The sequence below is a fragment of the Lampetra fluviatilis genome, chromosome 5, assembly GCF_964198595.1.
Source record: "Lampetra fluviatilis chromosome 5, kcLamFluv1.1, whole genome shotgun sequence".
In the NCBI taxonomy this organism is placed as follows: Eukaryota; Metazoa; Chordata; class Hyperoartia; order Petromyzontiformes; family Petromyzontidae; genus Lampetra; species Lampetra fluviatilis.
Window position 1 is genome coordinate 13,127,561 of NC_136279.1, and position 20,839 is coordinate 13,148,399.

A 20,839-nucleotide genomic window follows, 5' to 3' on the forward strand; every position below is an offset into this window, starting at 1 on the left:
TTTATTTCCACATAACAACAATGGAGGATGGATGACCGATTGTTACAACAATGAGCAGTGCCAGGCAACTAAAACATAGAAAATTGGCACATTGGGGTATGCAGGTGGTGCATCTGGTAGTAATCTCAGTTAACTCATAACAACTGGGTCTGTTTCTCTTGCCAGCAAGCCTTCAACACTTCCCTTGGCCTCAAAGTGCACATAGCCTGGCACAATCACTGCGCTGATATTTCCACCACTTTATTATGCATGGCGGCTGTTGATGTTGTTTTGTCTGTGTGTGATTGTGTGTGGATGCATGTTTGGCTGGGTGGTTATGTGTTTGAATTTGTCAACGTGGGTGTGTCACGTTTTCTGTGTATGTAGGTGTGGGTGTGGGTTGTTTTGTAAACATTTTGTACACATTGTGGTAATCAAGAATGTGTGTGAGTGAATATGTATGAGATTATTAATGGAATAAACCAGCACTTGTCAGAACAGCTTTCAGACCAGGAGTTGTTTGTCATCATCTTTTGTGTCAACATATTTTTGGTAGTGAGTCTTGTGTGCTTATGCCAGTAAGGATTTGTTTTTAAAGGTCGTGTCTCGTGAATGGTTTTACAATGTAAATGTTGAAGTTGCTGTATAGGTAAATGTCAGAAGGCTTGTGTGAGATGAGGTGCAATTGGTATTTTTTTTACTGCCCTACGGTTCTATTACTCTGGAGTTGATTCCCTGCTATGGATAATATTCGTGGCAGTTAGTATATCAACCTGTCCTTGGTCTCCCTAAGGTCAACTCTTCCCTAAATGAGTACTTGGTGCAGTGTGTAAATATAATAAAACTTCTTAAAGCTAGTTAGGGAGACAGCCTTTCCAGTTATGGGGGGGGGGGGTGTCTGACATACTGCAAATAGTTCATATTTTAGTTTTACAAACGATCACTTATATTTACAGGTAATTAACGCCTAACACATTTCATTAACAATCAATTACTTGATAAGAATGATCTACTCTTGAGAATTAAAGATTAACAATTCAGTAACAAGTGAGATTACTACTGTACAGTTTCATCCAAGACATTGAAGCAGAGGTGTATAGCTGAGGTTCAGAAGATGTGGGAAGTGGAGGAGATTTTTTTAACAGGTTTGAAGAGTTTATTTTGTTGTTGTAAAATAAATGTGAAACCCAAGAGAACTACTTAGCCGAGCACGTTGATGGATTGAGGTGTCCAAAGACATGAATGGGTTAAAAAAACATACACCTTTTGAATTTGTAGCTTTTGATTTTCTAGTGCATAAACATACATCAATTGTATTTATTACAATGGTCAAAAACACGGCCTTGAAAAGAAAATATATACAGACTCGTTGGGCCTTTCGGTAAAGTCACGTAGATAGAAAAAAAAATCACAACGTTTTGATCGCAACACAAGCAATCGTCTTCAGGCGAAAAAAACAGCAGGCGGATTGCTGAGGCAGGAAGAAACATAGCGAGAGAGCTGCTGCAGCTAAAGGTCAGAAATGTTTGAGATGGGTACAACCCAAGGGTAAGTCGACGGGGCTAGAGATGGAATTTGCAAGTCAATGTAAGATCGCAGAGCTAGGTATACCTCGGCTAATCATGTCTGCATTAACCACAACACCTGTGGTCAGAATGCAAACACAAATAAAGGCGATTGGTATGATCTTGGTGTCGCGACTTCTCTTCAGAGAAGTGAGCGACTCGATCAGATGGATCTTCTTGTCTCGGAGTTTGTTAAAACATCTAATGGTTGTGTGGAAACCCTCCCCGCAGAGGCGGTTAAATCATGACTTAAAGCTTTTGTGACTGCAGGAAGTCATATTCTTTGGGTCTTTCGGTAAAGTCACATAGATATAAAAACAAATTCACGAAGACAATTGCTTGTGTTGCGATCGAAACGTCGTGAATTTTATTATTTTTCTATCTACGTGACTTTACCGAAAGACCCCAAAGAGTATGAATTCCTGCAGTCACGAAAGCTTTAAGTCAAAATATATTCAGTAATCGGTGACATGGCAATAGTAATTTTCCATAGCACGTAAAAAAATATGCATACCATTATAAAGAAGTGGCATTTCCTGAAATGTTACCTGATTATAAGAATATTTTAAAGCCGTGTTATTGATTATAATCTATTGAGTTTTTTTTTATTGTGCTTGTATACCACTGCTAACTCAGCAGCATCACCAAATAATGTATTTATGAAAATCGTTGTGCTATAGCGGCTTGCAATTCCCAGTGTTGATAAGCATATCTCCAATTTCCTGCACATGATTAGCATAGAGACGTGTGGTCGACTTGCAATGAGGATTACTGCAGAATGCCATGTTCTCCCGCTCACAGCTTAATTAGCCCACAAACTGTGTTTTAATGCCATGTTCTCCCGCTCACAGCTTAATTAGCCCACAAACAGTGTTTTGGTAGAAGTATTTCTTTTACAAATATTTCCTTATTTTTTTACAAACAGTTTTGGTCGCCTTTCTGGCTTAATCAAGTTCCAGATTACTCGAGTCCGTATTGAAGAGGTTTTACTTTATCAGCACTGTGGAGACAACGATGGCTGGATGTAGTGCTTCCTACACCACCCCAAACATCGCACACCTGGTGTTGACGTTCATCAAAGACATCACAACATTAACTGGCTGATGCGCACATCTCCTTCGTATGTGGACAATTTAAGACAAGCCGCAGTGCGATTGTCGCCATGCAACCAACAACTATGGACGGTATAATAAACCACCGTGGCCTGCGCTCCTTCAATGGAGGAATACTAAAACTACACTAACTCGGTCCTGAAGCCTTCTCTTGGCTAGCAGACCTCTACATTGGCACTTACTCCCTGAACATATTGCCATTCGCAAGCATAGAATATACCACCTCCCCAATGTCTCCTCAATAAGTGTCCATTAACAGTGAGTGGTGGGGGAGGGGTGAATTTACTTTTAAATATTTGTGAGTGACACTTTATGGGACCACACATCCGTGTGCTTTATTGCCTCAGTTCCTTCAAACGGAAATTAATCCGTGAAGCGTGTGTGTACAGAGAACACCCAGTGTTGGGGCTGTTCGCGAGCACTTAAGACCACCTAAGACCGGCTTGGCGCATGTGAAGTTGGCCTGGCCAACACCATGCCCGACCACCTTTGTCTGTCCAGTGCCAATGTTTACACACGTACTCCTTTAAAGCTGAGTCCACCGATGGGAGGCCCATGACTGGTTCAGAAAAATCGCCGCTGATATTGGCCGTGCCAGCAGGAATATATTTGGGTTTATAGTGCAGTGCGATAATTACTACGACTGCTCCCCACAATAATATGAAAAAAATACATTCAAGAAAGATCCCCAGTTTTAACATGTAACAGTATATTAGGGCAAGTGCTGTTAGTGAGCACCTTTGAAGGCTGGTACGGCATAGAAGGTGGTGGGTGGACAGCACCACGCCCAACTGCCTTTGTCTCCCCAGTGGCGAAGTTAACACATTGCACGAGGTACTCATTTGAAGCTGTGTAGACCTAAGGTAGACCAAGGGCCAGTTAAAATATTTTCTGTCACTGTTATTTATCTTACTCGGCAATCGAACTTTGGTTGCTGGGTACGTAGCACAGTGCACTAACCACTGCACTTCTGCTTTGTAACCACACACTGATGTACATTTACGAAAGACATATACAGTATGGTATATAAAGGCACACACAAGTACTAGATATGCACACATACACAGACATAACACGTGAACACTTCATAACGTACATGGTAATACTGTACACCATACACAACACTGGTACTTACATAAACTTTGAACCCAGGTTATAAGTAGCTGTGTGCGTGCTTACTGACGTGAGCACACAGACGAATGGGCCATGTCACGCAAAGAAAAATATCCCCCTTTCGCCATACAAACTGTTGGGGCAGATGCTATTCGTGAACACTTTTGAAGGCCATATTCATAAACACCTACATTCCGGTATGCACATACACACATCCCGCAATATGTAACGCATGTATGAACAACTGTCCAACAATATCCAGAGCACGCCTCAATTGCTGAAATAAAAAAAAAGGATTTGCAATGCCCCTGTTGTGAAATCCATATATGTATATGCTTGGCCATGGTACTGGATATTAAATCAAAGACCATTAAAGGCATATTTATGGCTCATTGACGAGACACTAGAGCTCAACACACATTTACAATGAGACTCTCCCAGCAGTTACCCATCCATAAGCTTTAATCCCTAAACCATAACGCCTTAAACCTATACAAAGTAAAATGAAGCGGCATCTGATAATATTTCATCTATTGAAAGTCAAGGAAGGTCTGTGATTGCATGAAAATCTGGTCTATGATTTTTCGATACAAAAATCTGTGGGAACAGTAGAGCCAGATATTATTTAAGTACAATCGTCACTTTTCACAGTTAAATAGGTGGAATTGTTGAAGTTTCCGGAATGAAAAATCCTTAGTTTGACACCATCCTCAAAGAGTACCACTTCTTGCCACATGTAATTTTGTTGTTTTAAGGCTGCGAAATGTACGTGCCAGTTATAAAGTTTGGATATATGAGGCTGATAGATCTGCATAGACCTGTGTGCCCATGTCAGGTGTATTGTGTACCTCTGCATTCTGTTCATCGTGTGTATTATATTGCGCCTTGGAAAGGGCACGCTATAAATGCGAAATAAAATAGAATCCCTGTGTTGTCTACATATGTAGTACAGCAGTTAGATTGCTGCGTTACGAACCCGGCAAACCGAGTTGTTTTCCTGCCCACGGCCATCATCAGTGACAATTATCTGAATTGGTCCTGGGCCTCCCCTCGGTTGACTCAGCCTGAAATGAGTACTTTGTGCCATTGGGGAGACTAAGACAGCCGGACTTAGTGCTGGCCACCTACCTCCTTGTGTGTCGTGCCGGCCTTCATAGGTGCTTGCTATAAAAGCACTTGCCCCAACAATCTGTTAAGGCTTTAAGGGGGAATCTGTGTCTTTGTACAGGCCGATGTACGCACTTCTAGCTAATTGTTTTATTCTTGCCTATGGAAAAATGTTCAGTAGCTAAATTCCAATGTTGAGGTCTGCTAACCACGAGATGGCTTCAGGAGAAAATTTGTCTAGTTTAGCTATTCTTCCATGGAAGGAGCGCAGACTACATTGGTTTACTTTATGATCGATAGGTTTGGGTTGCATGGACACAATCGCACTGTGACTTGTTTTTAATTTTAAATTCATGAAGGAGATGTGTGCATTGGCCTGTTGATGTTCTGATGCGGTTAATGGTTACACTCATCTTTTAGAGTAATATCAATGCCACTTGTGTTTGTCTGTTGTGTGTGTACACGTGTTGTTTAGCATTTTGTTGTTTTCCTGTGCTTCTTATGTGCAGACAAGTGTCCTCTGCCCGGATGCAATGTGGACCCCACAACACAACTGAGCTTCGATGCCGTGAGCTCGATCCACGCGCGCATGGACGATGATGACGACGGCACCATTGACACGAGGGAGAGCGACGGCGTAAGCAACATCATCGTCACTGTCACGATCAAAACATTATAATCGTTGTCATCATCAATATCATCAACAAAAATTACACCAGTTATATCATCATCAACATACCATCATCGGCAACTTCACAATTGTCATTATTGCCAGCATCATTCACACCGTGACGGGGAAATGGCATAAGGATTTCACCAACACAAGCCTCACTAGCATTGTGTGTATGTAAATGTGTATGTGTGAGTGTTGGGTACAGGTGTCCATGACATCCCCAGGCTAAAGCCCATTTGCCCTTAGTTAAGGGACTGAAATCTTGCCCCCCGTAGAGAGCCTACAGAAAGACTGCACAGGTGTAGTTCTGAGAACTTAGGTTTAATTCTTTGCAATGTAACACGAGTTATCCTGATCCGCACCACTCGTAGTGTGGCTACTCAACCGGAAGCTAGTCTTTGATGAAGCGTGTTTACAGCAGCATCGGGGAGACAAATGCGCCTAGGCATGGTGTTCGTCACATGACCCTCTTGTGTGCCATGCCCGTCTCAATAGATACGAGCACCACTTGGTGTTCCGGTTCGTATGATTAATAATAAAAAATAATGTCTTGGACACAGTACACACACTAGAAAAGTTTAACATACATACAAATAAAGGCATTCAGGTGGTGAGCTGGTACCAATTTTCGCCAAAGCTCTGTTGTCCTCTATATATTAAAGTGTTATTTGTAAATTAATTAGTGTTTACATGTTAGTGTAAACCGGACCACCTGGAGAAAACCGACACGTGTGAGGGGGAAACACTTTATCCCATGCAGATGGAAAAGGTGGAGTCCACATTTTTTATAGCGCCTTCTCCTGGCAAGTAAGGGTAATACACATTGACACCAACAGGATTTGTGTGATCCACCATCCCTCACTGCGTTCACAGTACTGGATTATATGCCTACACCACCATCGCCTGGTGATGTAAAGACGTGTGTGTGTGTGTTTGTCTTTGTACATCCAAGTTCCTGCGTGAGGACATGGAGTACAGTGACCCGGCCACACAACACCGTCGCTTCCACGGCGGAGACCAGACAATAACGCTTAAAGAGATGTGGGCAGCCTGGCTTGCATCTGATGGTACACTCATACACACTCACAATCTTGAATGCAGTGCTTGTACCTGGACTCATTGCACATTCTCACTCGAATTGGTTAATTTGCAATTTCGTTTTATCGGCTACGTAACAATGTGTGAAAGCTACTTAGCTTGTTGCTCCACAAGAACCTCTGGGTATTCTCGGCCACAATTAATGCTCAAATTTATTTTTACTTGTGAACCATACACCCATTTAAAAGAACACCTGCGCTGGCTTGAAACATTTAGGCTGGCCAGCCTATGATCAACTGTTGATTTGACAAGACTGGATTGTGTGATGAACTTGCATATTGTAAATAATCTAGACTTCTGTTTCCATGCCCAGCCACTGCATGCCTATTGCATACTTTGTTTGGCTGAATGGGCCTAAATGGGCATGGTATGTGCTTAAGAGGAGATGGGCAGATATGGTACAGCAGGACACGGAGCTGAGTGGACCTGCGAACGATTTGTACTAGCGGTGTCAAATTCAGCTTTTGTGGAGTGGAGTCGTGAAAAACGCTGCTGAGCAGTTGCAGACAGCCACCCTCCAACAGCAACAGAGTGCATAGGAGTGACACTCAAAACAATGAGCAGAGCCCTGAACAGATACAACACAGCAATAATTTTTATTTCTTTTATCAGGTAAAACCCACTGAGCTATTAGCTATTTTCAGAAGCAACCTGGCCACAAATGATAGCTCAACAAAGTGGCTTATCATTTGGAAAGTTATAGCAGCAGCCAAATAATCCAAATGCATGTTTCTGAATGTGGAGAGAAAAACCGGAGGACCCGGAGAAACATCCACGCGACCATGGGGAGAACAAATAAACTCCAAATATTCAGGCATTGTCAGGATTCAACCCCTGAGCTTCTGCATACCAGGCGAGGGAGATGACACAGTGGGGAGCAGTCACCTCAGTAATTTAAAACAGTTATGTGACTGATGCGATAAAACCTGACCCTGTTCAGTTGCCTCCTGCGAGTGAGCCTACAACACTTTACATGGCCTTAGTGTGAACCATCGGTTGTTATTATTGTGGTGTCTGTCTGCCCCCCTCAGTTTACAATTGGACAGTGCAGGATGTGGCACTGTGGCTGGAGACTATGGTGGAGCTGCCGCAGTACCTGGAAAACTTCCTCGAGAACAACATCGACGGGCCTAGTCTCCCCAGGTGTGCACAAACATGTTCTGTCTTAGGCAAACTCAGCCTAAAATGGGTGGGAAGTACTTGTGTTTATGTATTTGGTCAAGAACAAATGAACACTGGTATGTTGGAGCCAAAGGTGACCTTGTGGTCACGGTGCTGGGCCTACTGTTACCTCTATATGTGTTTTGATGTACATGTTCGAATTTCAGCTTATACACATTATTGACATATCTTCAACCAGGTGAGCGCTCATTGTACATGTACAGTCCTTTTGTCACTCCACTGCTGAATGAGGGCTTCACAGTGCCAAAGGTGTTAGACCAGAGGAAGCCTTTTGGCCAGAGGACGCCTTTTGGCGCCTTCTGGCGTCCTCTGGTCTAACACCTTTTGAGACTAGGCTCCAAAGAAAGCTGTCTCTGGTGTGGATCAATCCGTTTCAAAGACAATGCATATATTATCAGTGTGTTTTTTGTTTGCATTCTGACCACTAGTATTGTGGTTAATGCAGACATGATTCTTTGTAAAAGGTTTCAGTTTGGTGTTTTTACATCTTAACACCTGTTTTGGCAATAAAAAGGGGAAAACCTATTCTCAAAATAATTACAATTTTATATTTACAATTTAATACCACTTAAAATGAATACAGTTTAATCAGTCACTGACAGTCACCATGAAGCAGAGATGGAAGGCTTGAGGCTCACCATATATGAGAGGCTGAAGAGATTAATTGACAGGTTTGAAGAATAAATGTATTCATAATATAAATATAAATAACAGTAAAAAAACAAAGGCACAAACGGAGAATGTAGATTATTGAGAGCGTCCCAAGGGCATGGGTTTACAACATTCCATTCAACACGTGGGACTTTAGACCTTACAGTGCACAAGCTAATGCCAATTATATGCATTACAATGGTTAGAGATCGTGTTTTTATCGGTTGTCAAGCCTTATCCCGAGCACAGCTTAATTAGAGAGCAAATAGTGTTCCGGTTGGATATCTCTTTGTTTCTTGGTTTGGGTTAGTTTTTCCAGCTTCCCCAAATTTCAGTGTACTCTGAGTCCAGTTCTGAGAGGATTCACTAACATCTGATGAATCCATGTTATTTTGGGAAATAAATTTTTTGATTATCCGGAAAAGAAATAGTTTCAGATTGCTCTGAAAAAGTGGCATGACTTCTTAATGTTGAAATGGGTACATTACATCATTGTGATGTCTTATATTTGTGGGAATATCTTTGTGCTAGTTTGTGTGCATGCATGTGTAAGCGAGTGTATGATTGTGTATCTGATAGTATGCGTTATGGCCGTGTGTGTGAATGTGAGTGTATGTGGGGAGCGGTGGTGTTGCGATTAGCGCGCTGTGCTACGAACCCAGCAACCTGAGTTCGATTCCCGCTCACGGCCAACACCAGTGATGATTATCTGAACCGGTCATGGGCCTCCCCTAGGTCGACTCAGCCTCAAATGAGTACCTGTGTGTGTGTGCTGTGCCGGCCTTCATAGGTGCTGGCTAACAGCACTTGCCCCTACAGGCTATATGGGGAGCTTTGTTTTTCTACAAATGTGAGTGTGAGCTTCACACCACGACCTACAACCACTTATCAGCTGGCAGTGGTATTAAATGCCTGTGATCTAGTGCTTTGGAATCAAGCGTTGATAAAGCTCAGAGATTTGTGAAACTCCTAAACCTGCTGGGCTGTGAGGTGGTGACTCAGGGTGTGGTAATACAGAATGTGTGTACACATATGAATTTGCCTGCATGCATATGTGTGTGTATGTTCAGTGGGGAGTGGTGGAACAGTTGTTTGCGCACTATGCTACGAACCCGGCGACCTGAGTTTGGTTACCACACAAGGCCAACACCGACAATTATTTGAACCCGTCCTGGCCTTCCCCTATGTCGACTCGGCCTCAAATACCAGGTGCAATTTGTAAAAACATCACCACGAAGGAAACAGGCGAACAGGCATGGTGCCGGGCACCCACCCCTTTATATGCCGTGCTGGTCTTCATAGGTGCTTGCTTAACAGCACATGCCCGAACAGTCTGTTAAGGCTATTTGAGGGATATTTATCTTTGTATGTTCCAGGTTGGCCATCACCAACCACACATTCATGACCACCATTCTGAAAATCCCGGAGAGGAGCCACCGACACAAACTCCAGCTCAAGGCCCTGGATGTGGTGCTGTTCGGGGCACCACTGTGTGGGTCTACGCACCCCATTCCTCCCCACCGCATCCCATTACTGCATATCACATGACCATACATAAAATCACATTGACTAAATATTAAGCCACATTGATATACATCACAGCACATGTATTTATCATCAAGCCACATTGCTACATGTCAAACCACATGACTGTCCTTCATACCATGACTGCGCATCACAACACACATGTGCATCACACCAAACGGATTTACATTACACTCTATCATGCTGTCACATCCTTTTCATCCACATCTCATTGCTCCCAATCACTTTCTGTCTGTGTATGTGTGTGCAAGCAGCGGCCCAGCGGAGCCGCGTGAAGGATGTGGCTTTGGCTGTAGCGGTGGTGGCAGCTGTGACAGGCTGCTGGCTGGCACTGGTGCAGCGTCGTCGTGCCCTGGAGCACGTTGCTCGCGTTACTACCGAGCTTGACAGCCTTCAAAGGGCAGAACAGAGTCTGCTCGACATGCAGGCCAGGTGGGGACACGGGAGACTGTGGGGCAACGGTTCATGGGAATTGGAGCTGCACAGGGCCAAAAGTGATTTATCAATTTACACGGTGATAAGTTGCATCACGTATTGTGTGCATGACATCGATTTAACAACTTTGGACCACAGTTTTTGATCCAACTGTGCAATTGTAATACCAGGTCATGAGATAAAGTAATGTCATATAATAATATCCAAGTCACCCTTGCTAATGAGACTCTCCTGGTCTCTTGAATTCTCACCTGGTTAAATAAACTTGCCTCGACTTTACGAAATCACAGGAAACAGAGAGACTAGGACCCGAAGACACACAGTTGATGCTTTGTCTCGATGGCTGATGATGATATGTCTCTGGCTGACTCTGTGAGGCTCTGGATCGTGGGTATCAAATTTCTCTTCTGATGACACTGCCACCATCTCGCTGTCTCTCTCTGCACAGGCTTCTGAAGGCCCAGGAGGAGCAGCGCCAGGCAGAGGAGGAAAAGCAGAACCTGGAGATGCGGCTGCATCAGGAAGCGACCAAGCGAGCACAAGAGTGCTCTGCCCAGCCCGCGGATGAGCACGAGTTGAGGGGGCAGGGCGAGTGGTCGTTGGGCGAGTGGGCGGTGGACGAGCGGGCGGGAGGCGAGTGGGTGGCGGGTGAGCGGGTGGAGTATGAGCCGAGCGTACTGCAGGCGTGGCTGCAGCTCACGCATGAGATGGAGGTGGTGCACCATGCGACGGCTCGCTCTCATGCTGAACGCCAGCTCTCAGTCGCCCGTGACATGGTGAGGCTCGTGTGCGCTGCTCACCGACACACAAAGTCTTAAGCTAGATCTGAAGCTTTCGAGGCTGCAGGAATTACTCTTTGGTTCTTTCGGTAAAGTCATGTAGAAATAAAATAAAATAATAATATAATACAACGTTTCGATTGCAACACAAGCAATCATCATCAGGTACAAATGAATGAGAAAACAAACATATTCTTGGTTCTTTCGGTAAAGTCACGTAGAAGGGAAATAATAAAATAAAAAAAATACAATTCCCACGACGTTTCGACTGCGACACAAGCAATCATCATTAGGTGTGAAATCAATCGCCTTGTCAATCCATTGCTGATTCTTTACGCACTGAACCACACACACAAACATACACAAACACATACAAAGACAAAGATCTCCCATATAGCCTTAACAGACTGTATGGACAAGTGCTCTTAGTGAGCACCTATGAGGGGATGGGTGGCCAACACCACGCCCGGTTGCCTTCGTTTCCCCAGTACACCGCACCAGGTACTCATTTGAGGCTGAGTCGACCTATACATATGTACACACGGACATGCACACACTTACATGTCCTCTTGCTCACGAACACACACACTCACTAACATTCCCACAGTGGATTCACTAACACGCACTGGCAGCCCAACGTGTTTACGAAACAATCACTGCAGCATGACAACATGAGCCAAATAATACATTCTCCAGCACACATCACGCTCACTGATATTGAACACTCAACGGCATATGCTCATTACTTACTTGCTTACTCCTTTTCGATCCCTGTGGAGCATAAGGCCGCAACAAGCCCACGCCATGCCGGACGGTCTTTAGCAGCTTTCTCTCATTTGCTCATTAACACATAATAATGTTGTTTTTTCTTACACCCTGATATACTCACTGATATACTCGCAAGCGGCATTCACCCATATGCGAGTACACACTCACGTATGCATGCGCTCACCAGCTTAGAATCAGGATCACAATCTTTATTTAGACTGGAGGAATCCAATGAGCTATGAAGCTCTCACATATGGCCTCGGGCATGCATTGGTGCGTGTGCGTTGCTTTTGTCTGTGTGCGGAATTTTACGTGTGCATGTGTGTGCGGGTGCCCATGCAGGCCGAGAAGGTACAGCGAAAGCGCAGCTCAGTGCTGGGCGCATTCTACATCGCTCACAGCGCCTCCCTCGACGAGGTCGATCACAAGATCCTCACTGCTAAGTACGACCTCTCCTCCTCACTCACCCCCTCACTCACCCCATCACTCACCCCATCACAGCCTATCGTTCACCACATCACTTCCACCCTCATGTTGTGTGGTATAATCTCATGGGTTGGAGTTGGTTCTGCCGTAGCACGTCCTGTTGTGTGATGTGTTGTAATATTTCGTGCAGTGTAGTTGTGGGCCGTCCATAAATTACGTCATGCACCTGGGGGGGGGGGTCAGATATTTGTGATGATGTGTGACGAGGGGGGTTTGATAAATGTGACGTCACATCAAAATGCACAATTTTAAATAAATATAGACAACACGTTCTACTTCATTAAATATACTTTTTTTTCAATTGTTTTCTCCTACAATATCAGAGTGCAGCAGTACATTAAATACGTGCTACAATGACAATAGTTTAAAGTTATTTGAAGCATGTTTTTTTTTTGGGGGGGGGGGGGCAGAGCTTTGTGACGTCATATTTGAGGGGGGTCTGACTTTTTGTGATGCCGTGTGACGAGGGGGGGGGGGGAGTAAAAAATCGTCCAAAATCGCGTTGTCATTTATGGACGGCCCCTTATATAGTGTATTATGTTACACTGTATCGTGTGTTGTGTTATGTCATGCTGTATTATATGGAGTGTTGTATTACTTGTGGGTTCTTTGTGTAGTCTTTTGCCATATTACGGTGTTGTTTTGCTATTAATTTTTAATTTTATTGTGTTGTTGTGGTGGGTGAATGTCCAGGCAGGCGCTGTATGACGTGACCAACAGCCTGCGTGAGCGGCTCCATCGCTGGCAGGAAATAGAGAGAGTGTGCGGCTTCAATATTGTCCAGAACCCAGGCCTCAACTCCCTGCAGGCCCGCCTGATAGAGGGGCGCCAGGGAGACGGTATGGAGAGATGGGACACGGGGAGAGACACAAGACACGGGGGGAAGACATGGGAAATGGGGAGAGACGTGGGACATGGGGTCACACCTGTATATGAGGCATGGGGACACAGGGAGAGACGAGGGAGTGGGTCCACCACACAAAGGGTTGCCTGAAATCCTATGGCTGACGGTGTGAGAGCATGGGTAGGGTAGACAGACAGAATGCGGGAGAATTCACAGGGACATAGCAAGAAATGTCAAGGTATATAAAGACACACAGGACCCGGGAGGACACATGGGATATGGGAGGCAACATACAATGCATTCATGGGCGCATGGTGACACGGGATGAGACACAGGAACATGGGAGGACATACATTACATTGGAAGGAGACCTACGGATACAAAAGAAGACTGAATACATGCCAACACTAGAGGGAACACATGGACAAAGGGACTGGGACTTGGGGAGGAAGACACAGGTATATGGATGGAGATTGTAATAGCACAATCTCCACCCATCTTACTGTCTCCTCCTCCCATCATTATGCATCTTCATTTCCCTCCCTCCCTCCCTCCCCCCCCCCCTGTCCCCACAGACGAAATCCCAGCCTCGGCCTCCATGCCTGTCTTATCCTCGCGCCCATCCTCGTCTTCCTTGTCTCTCTCATCATCCCAGTCGGCTAATCAACTCCCCTCCAAGAGTCACGTGACCCGCTCGGTGGCCAATGATATGGCTCCTGCGGCACTGCGAGCACGTTTTGCCCACCTTCCGCAATCCGATTGGTCAAGGACCGTGTCACATGACCCTCTCCCTTTGGCGGGGCATCTCCACAAGCCCAAAGTGGCTTTCACTGCAGGCTACGTGCGGTAGGAAAATTTGGTGAACTTTAATGAACAAACTGTGCATCCATATAAGCCGATGGGCGACCTGGGGGTTGTTATAGGCAATCAGCCAGTATCACTTAGAATATTATGTTTTAATTATCAGGCTGGGTGTCTACAACTGTTAGCTCATAATTGTTGGGGCACCGAGTCAGCATCACTGATATCTTAGGTTGAAATATTAAGCTCTTATCAGCCACCTTTGGTGAAACCAGGTTCAACTATGTTTTTATTATGACAGTCCCAACCCAGTTGCTGTTGACTGCACAACAACAATTGTGTGATAAAAATACAAAAAAATTAAAACAGCAACAGGAATTAATTTTATATCGTGTCTCAATGCAAGCGCATTTTAAGACGCTTTAAAAGAATGAAGGGCAAAAAAATGCTTGAGGGTAGAAGGCTGGTGGAGAGGCCAATGTGAGAGCAGGGAATCATGGGATAGAGAAGAGAGTTACACCGTGGCAGCGCCTGGGACAAAGCAGCCAGGACCCAGCACCAACAACAACAGCACGAGCTCCAGGGACAGCCGCAGCAGCCAGGGCGGCACCAACAAGTGCAGGACAACCACGAGGGATCTATCACCATATGTGAAACCCCCTCCTGTAGACATCGCCTCGTCCTTCCACTGCATAGCACCAATGGAAGGCATTTGTGAATACTGATTTGTAATTGTCACATACATTTGCTTTGGTAAATTGGCACTTAAATAGGTATTTAGGTCGTCATTACCATTTAAAATGAAACGCAAGCAGTGAATTAATCGCTACCAAATGCATTCAGATTATAAATGGTACTTGAATTATCGTGTTACATTTGTTTAACTACAGTAACATAATTTTGGTGACACTGTACTAAGTTCGTGTTTGTCTGTGTTCTGCATCTCTGCATCTATTTTTTTCTATCTCAACCTCTTTCTCTCTCCATCTCTTTACCCTATTCCATCTCTTGCCATTCACTCTCTTATGCTGCTGCAATACCTCTCTCCTCTCCTCATTATTTGCTCGTTTTCCAATCCTTTCCCTATCCTCGCTATCTCCCACAACCCGTGTATGCTCCCTTTCCTCTCTTCCTTTTTCCCTCTTAGGCAGGGAACCAGCATGGAGTCACTGGGCTCCATATCATCTGCCCCCCTAGGCTGCACCTCCCAATCACCGACAGGACAGGTCCCATCGGGTCCTGGCCACACTCCTTCGGGCCCCGAAGACTCGAGTGAGAGCGACACCAGTGGCGGTGGTGCCAGTGGAAGTCTGGGAAGGGGAGGGGCGAGCAGTCCAGGCAGCCATGTGATGAGGTCTTCGCCCACTGCGGCTGCGGTTGCTGCTGGAGCTCCAGTCACCAAGAAGAGCCGTGCCTTAAAAATCACGCGCATCTTCAAGAAGGCGAGCATCTGAGGCCTCTGTACCATTGCACGTAAATAAATACAAATGTAGTGTTGCTTGTTTAGGGCCTCATTCACTTGTTGAAAGGTATCATTTTAATTTTGTCACTTTTATTTTTGTGGAAACTGCATTTCTATCAGCCTATGCATTTATTCCTTAATTTACAGATTTGAACACAATTGATGACATTGCTGTCACAAACCGGTATCTAGGCTGTCGATTGAATAACAAATGAATAGATTTTATACAAATAAAAACGTATTTTATTGACAAGGTTTACTAAGAAAGGCTGAAACCCAGTGTACACATGACTGGCACAGGGTAACAACAGTGCAAACCCAAGTATGCATTTCCCTCCCGCTGTGTCACTGGTGCGTGTTCCTGTGTCATCACACTGGCACTATAACTCGATCATCTGGGCTATTGAGGGGCGAGGGGTGTACTGGATAAAACAAAAAGACAGATAATGGAAAAGATTTTTAAATTAGGCTATAACAACATATTTATTGTTTACCAACTTGTAATGAGGATGAAGGCGCAAAAAGCGTAGTGTGTGTTGCTTACTAAAGCAATCGATTTGCTTGCTGACATGTGTTTTTGGTCATGTGGACACTGAGTCGCTGACTCTCAACAAGTGAGCCACTGCTCATAAACCAACAAGTGCATATAAAGGTATTTTATTTCTTTTTTTGCAAGTACGGTTAGTCCGCAACCAAGAGAGACGGCCCATGGACAATCGAATGGTTCACTGTATTTGGGCAACCAAGTAGTAGTGAAAGAATGGCTTGGTGAAGACCGGTCAGTCGGTGACAACTGTGAACGGAAGTAGGCTCAGTGCAGTCCCCCAGTCAGCACAAGAACTACTTCATCACTGTCGTAACATTTATGTTTGTCACCATTATGGTTCATTCATCATAACAGTCACTGTTATTGACATGTTTCTGGTTATTTACTGTATGCACTATAATATGTATGCTAGGCATGTAATAATGCATTGATTTATTGATATTGATTCTTATGATCGTGGTCATAGAATTGTGTATAAAAGAATCGATAATTTTTTTATCCTGTATATTGTCTGTGGCAGCGGAGCCGTTAACAGCAATGTGCCATCAACCCAGTAACTAGAGTTACATTTCTGGCCATAGCTGCCTTCAGTGGTGAGTGATATCTGAACTGGTCCTGTGCCCCCCACCCTTAATCAACCCCCAGTGACTAGTGTGGTGAATAATAGCGAAATTTGCCCTATAATTGAAATGGTGTGTTAACGCCTCAAGCACTGGATTGAGAAAGGGCTGATATTGCATGTTATATGTAATATATTCACATAAACCTTGCAACCACCTTAGATCCCACATGGACTGCGGTCAGTGGCAAAAAAAGTATCGATTCTTGAAACATTTGGCTACATAATATTTACCTGTCAGCTCATGATATGTATGTGTGTGAATGCTTCTTCTCCTTCTGAAATAACCCGAGTCTACATGTCTCATGTAGACTCCGAGTCCAATGAATGTGGTTTAATGGTTTATTTCACATATGAATAAAAAGCATGAAACTTGAGTTGAGAAACACAAAAGGCCATTATAACCTCAATTGTTGCAATTGAGTCGAAGCATGGATTAACTTGTATTTGCTGATTGAGAGACAATGTCTTAAAAAAATCTCACGCAGTTTCTAGTTGACAATTTACAGTAGGTTCCTACTACCGTGGACTTCTTGTTTGCATGAGTACAGTGACTGAAAGTGATATAAAAATAAGATGACCGTTATAGCAGTGCATTGTCATCGAAACGTACCACGTTTCACCCCAGTGCTGTTGGGAGTCCGAGGAGTTATCGCAGAATGTATGCGTTTTGTTTTTATTTGTTGTTTCTTATAATGACTGTGTCAGGACCTGGCCACTTTGAGCCTCTTCAGAGATTAATACTTTTCAGTGCCTTTCGTGTTTTGTTTAATAACATTGCATGCTGTGCAACACATTGCCACCGGTTAGTAGTGGTTGAGCTGGAAAGTATTCCTTTTTTTATATCATCGTGGTACATTGCATCTTTAAATCCGCTGAATAGCTTTTTTCCAATGAGAAATGTGTGAGCTCCAGCTATTGGGGGTCCCCATTAAATATGAATTGCTTTACTTTGCTTTTGCTTTCAGTCAAAGTGCCTTAATATTTATAAGCCAAAGAATTAAACGCATGTTTAAAAAGAGCAATGATTGTCGCATGCATTATACAATTCATGCTATAAATCTAGACCAGTAGGCATGTAACAATACATCAGTTTTCTGCAATTTGTAATGTATTTCATGTCAATTCTGCAGCCTTTAAGAGACTATCGCTAATTGTGATGTTTAAACAACAACAACCATTTATTGAAGTAAATCATGACCCTCAATTGTGACAACTTGTCTACTCACCAGTAGTTTTTTGAAGTGAATCATTCCACTCCTGCTAGGACAGCCTACTTGTTTGGTATGTAGGAGGTCGTGGGTTCGATCCCGACCCTGACGCCTGTATATTTTGAATTTGCATGTTCTCTCCGTGGTGGCATGAATTTTTCTCCAAGTACTCCGTTTATTCCCTCCAGACTTAGAAAAACATGCGTTTTAGAGTATTTTGCTGCTAGAAATTTTGACATAAGCTATTTCGAGCTATCATTTGTGGCCAGGTCGCTTCTGAAAAATAGCTACGTAGCTCATTAGGCTTTACCTGGTAAAATAAAAAACAGTTTAATAGTTATAAAAAATAGTTTACTTCAGGTTATATATAGTAGTTTGAATTTTAATGATTTATAATTTTGGGGGAGTTTTGTCTATAGTTGGTTAAAACGTCATTCCCGAAGGACAATCTGCACTATCCAACCGAGAGTTAACACTTTTGGTAAGAGAACTGTTGGTTGGTGAATATATGGGTGAGAAGATTGAGAGAAACATATTTTTGGGAAAACTCTGCAATAATATATTCCATCTCCTCCAGAGGGGGTGTTTCTCACCTATGTATTGCCATGTGGAACCACGGGAGAGCATTCCTGTATTTATGCAAGTGTCGGTACACCTTTATTTAAACAGTCAGGACATTCCGTTATTCAACCAGTGAGTGCATTCCTTTATTTAACAATAGTAAAACATTCCTTTAACCAGGGGAGAATGTTTTAATTATAAAAGTGGTTGAATGCTTTACATGGGGGTTTGCAAAGGGTTGGGGCTTGCCCCGTGACTGCTCTCTGGTAGCCCTTCACCTCACTGTGAATCTGATGTGCGTTATTTTGCCTTGATCCGATGTGTGGTATATTGTTTTGGTCTGCACATGTTTTCCCAGCTGATGGGGATTGTTATTATCAGGAGATGGCGTCCATTGCTTCGCATACTTGGTAAGGTTGTTCTTTGCAGAGTGTAGACGTGCTTGAGCTATTGACGGGGTTGGCACTGGTGCTGAGACATGTTTGTGAACACTCTCAAACGTATACACTCACACACAATAACACTAATCATCACCATCTCATATGCCGACACTCAAATATACTACCAAGACGCACACCATCACTCGCACTCAAATACATCAACACACTAACATTCACCAGCACTTGCACAACAACACATACACTCACACTTACGTACTTTATCTTTCAGCCGTATATCTTGAATACACCGTAATTCACATACACCAACACTAAACACATACAGCAACGTTCACTATAACTAACATACAACACTGACGAACACATACACCATCACTCGCATGCACCAACACTCAACCACACAAACCTTACATGGCAACAGCCAACACTCACAAGTCCTACACTTACACTTCGACACCAACACTCTTAACGTACACACGTAAGAACCAACAGTCACTTAAATAAAGTCGCCAACACTCACTCGCAAGCACTTGGTCACCAACGAGTATACATTTACCAATGCGTGCTGTTGCCCATCAATACAATATCACCAACATACACACACTTTCCTACATACCAACACATACTCGCATTCGCTAATTATACACATTCGCCCTCTCTTACTCTTAGGCTGGATTCACACTGGATTTTAGACGTGCGTTTAGTGGATGTCACATGCTTTGTGTAAATCCATTCAACCATCCACAAACTTCTTAACTTTAGGGTTACTTGGTGTCACGTAGTGTGTGTTTATCGTTTGGGCCGATATTTGGCCCACATTAACATTTGGACACTCTCCAACAAAATATTAAAAAAATCCTTTCTGATTTTTTCGTTATCCTTGGAAAGTAATGTACAATAGCTAATGATTTAAAGCAGTTTTTTCACCAATTAAATTGAATACCCATTACAAATACATTTCTCACCCATTACACTTAATAACGAAGAACTCTGAATTTGACACCAATGTTCTGACTTATTTTTTAAATCCTTTATATTAAGTTCACTTGCTTGCTTACGACCGTGCAAATCTTTCGGTCGTTTTTTAACCCACTTCCCGTGATCCAATCGAGCTGACATTTTGCACACAGACTCGTGCGTGACAATTTATTTTCGTGAAAATTTTTTTCCAAAATTTTACACTTTTTAGGAAAAAAACATTTTCATATTTAATTTAAAATACCAATGTGATAAAAATGAAACTCTTACTCAAGAAAAACTGAAATGAATAATAACATAAAACCGATGCCACGCATATAAAGGATTTATAGTGAAAAACTTTGGTTTTTCGGGTTAATTTTTTTTGCCCTTGAAAGCAGGTCTGCTACAGTCATACAGCAGCTATGGAAATGTCCTCACTTCTGCTATTAACATCTCGTTGAATTCCACTCGGTGTCCTTTATGGGAAGCTGCTTGCCACTCCCCAACCCTGATTGGCTACAGTTCCACTCGCTGAACTATAAAGTTCTACTCGCGTTTATTAAAATGTATTCACGTTACAGCCCGTAATTGATGTCGCCTCTTTTAAATAATTTAGAACTGCTTTTTGTGTTTAGTTTGTTGTCCTCCACCTCTAATTAGCACGGTTAGCTAAGTACGATGCGAAATAAGTTCAACATACATAATAGCCATTCGGTTTTGTGTGTGCGTTAAGCGATCCTGTGTGAACTCAGTCAGGCACACTCCCAACAAACCTCCCAATGGCCCCACACCCCTCACTAACACACACCCTTGTTGCCACAAATTGACACTTGCGCAGTTGAGCTTTCATCACTTGTGCTGGTGGAACCTCAATGTTGGTGGTGCCTTCCGTGTGCCTGCTTCTGTGCCCATTGTCGGTTGAAATAAATATAGTGCTTTATGC

At 43.4% G+C, this 20,839-nt stretch overlaps 1 protein-coding gene across 4 annotated transcripts in view; it reads left to right on the forward strand.

Annotated features, from left to right (window-relative positions):
- LOC144932580 (stromal interaction molecule 1-like) overlaps positions 1–20,839 on the forward strand; it is a 33,179-nt gene extending 12,340 nt beyond the window's left edge. For 3 of the 4 annotated variants that reach the window (XM_078856794.1, XM_078856795.1, XM_078856793.1), the window contains 10 exons: positions 5,386–5,513; positions 6,502–6,616; positions 7,679–7,790; positions 9,857–9,972; positions 10,280–10,457; positions 10,909–11,236; positions 12,350–12,450; positions 13,187–13,332; positions 13,913–14,183; positions 15,286–20,839. In XM_078856794.1, coding sequence (XP_078712920.1) covers positions 5,386–5,513; positions 6,502–6,616; positions 7,679–7,790; positions 9,857–9,972; positions 10,280–10,457; positions 10,909–11,236; positions 12,350–12,450; positions 13,187–13,332; positions 13,913–14,183; positions 15,286–15,592 — 1,802 coding nt within the window. In that variant the 3' untranslated portion in view covers positions 15,593–20,839. The remainder of the gene's footprint in view (positions 1–5,385; positions 5,514–6,501; positions 6,617–7,678; positions 7,791–9,856; positions 9,973–10,279; positions 10,458–10,908; positions 11,237–12,349; positions 12,451–13,186; positions 13,333–13,912; positions 14,184–15,285) is intronic. The other variant, XM_078856796.1, reaches the window with a different exon arrangement.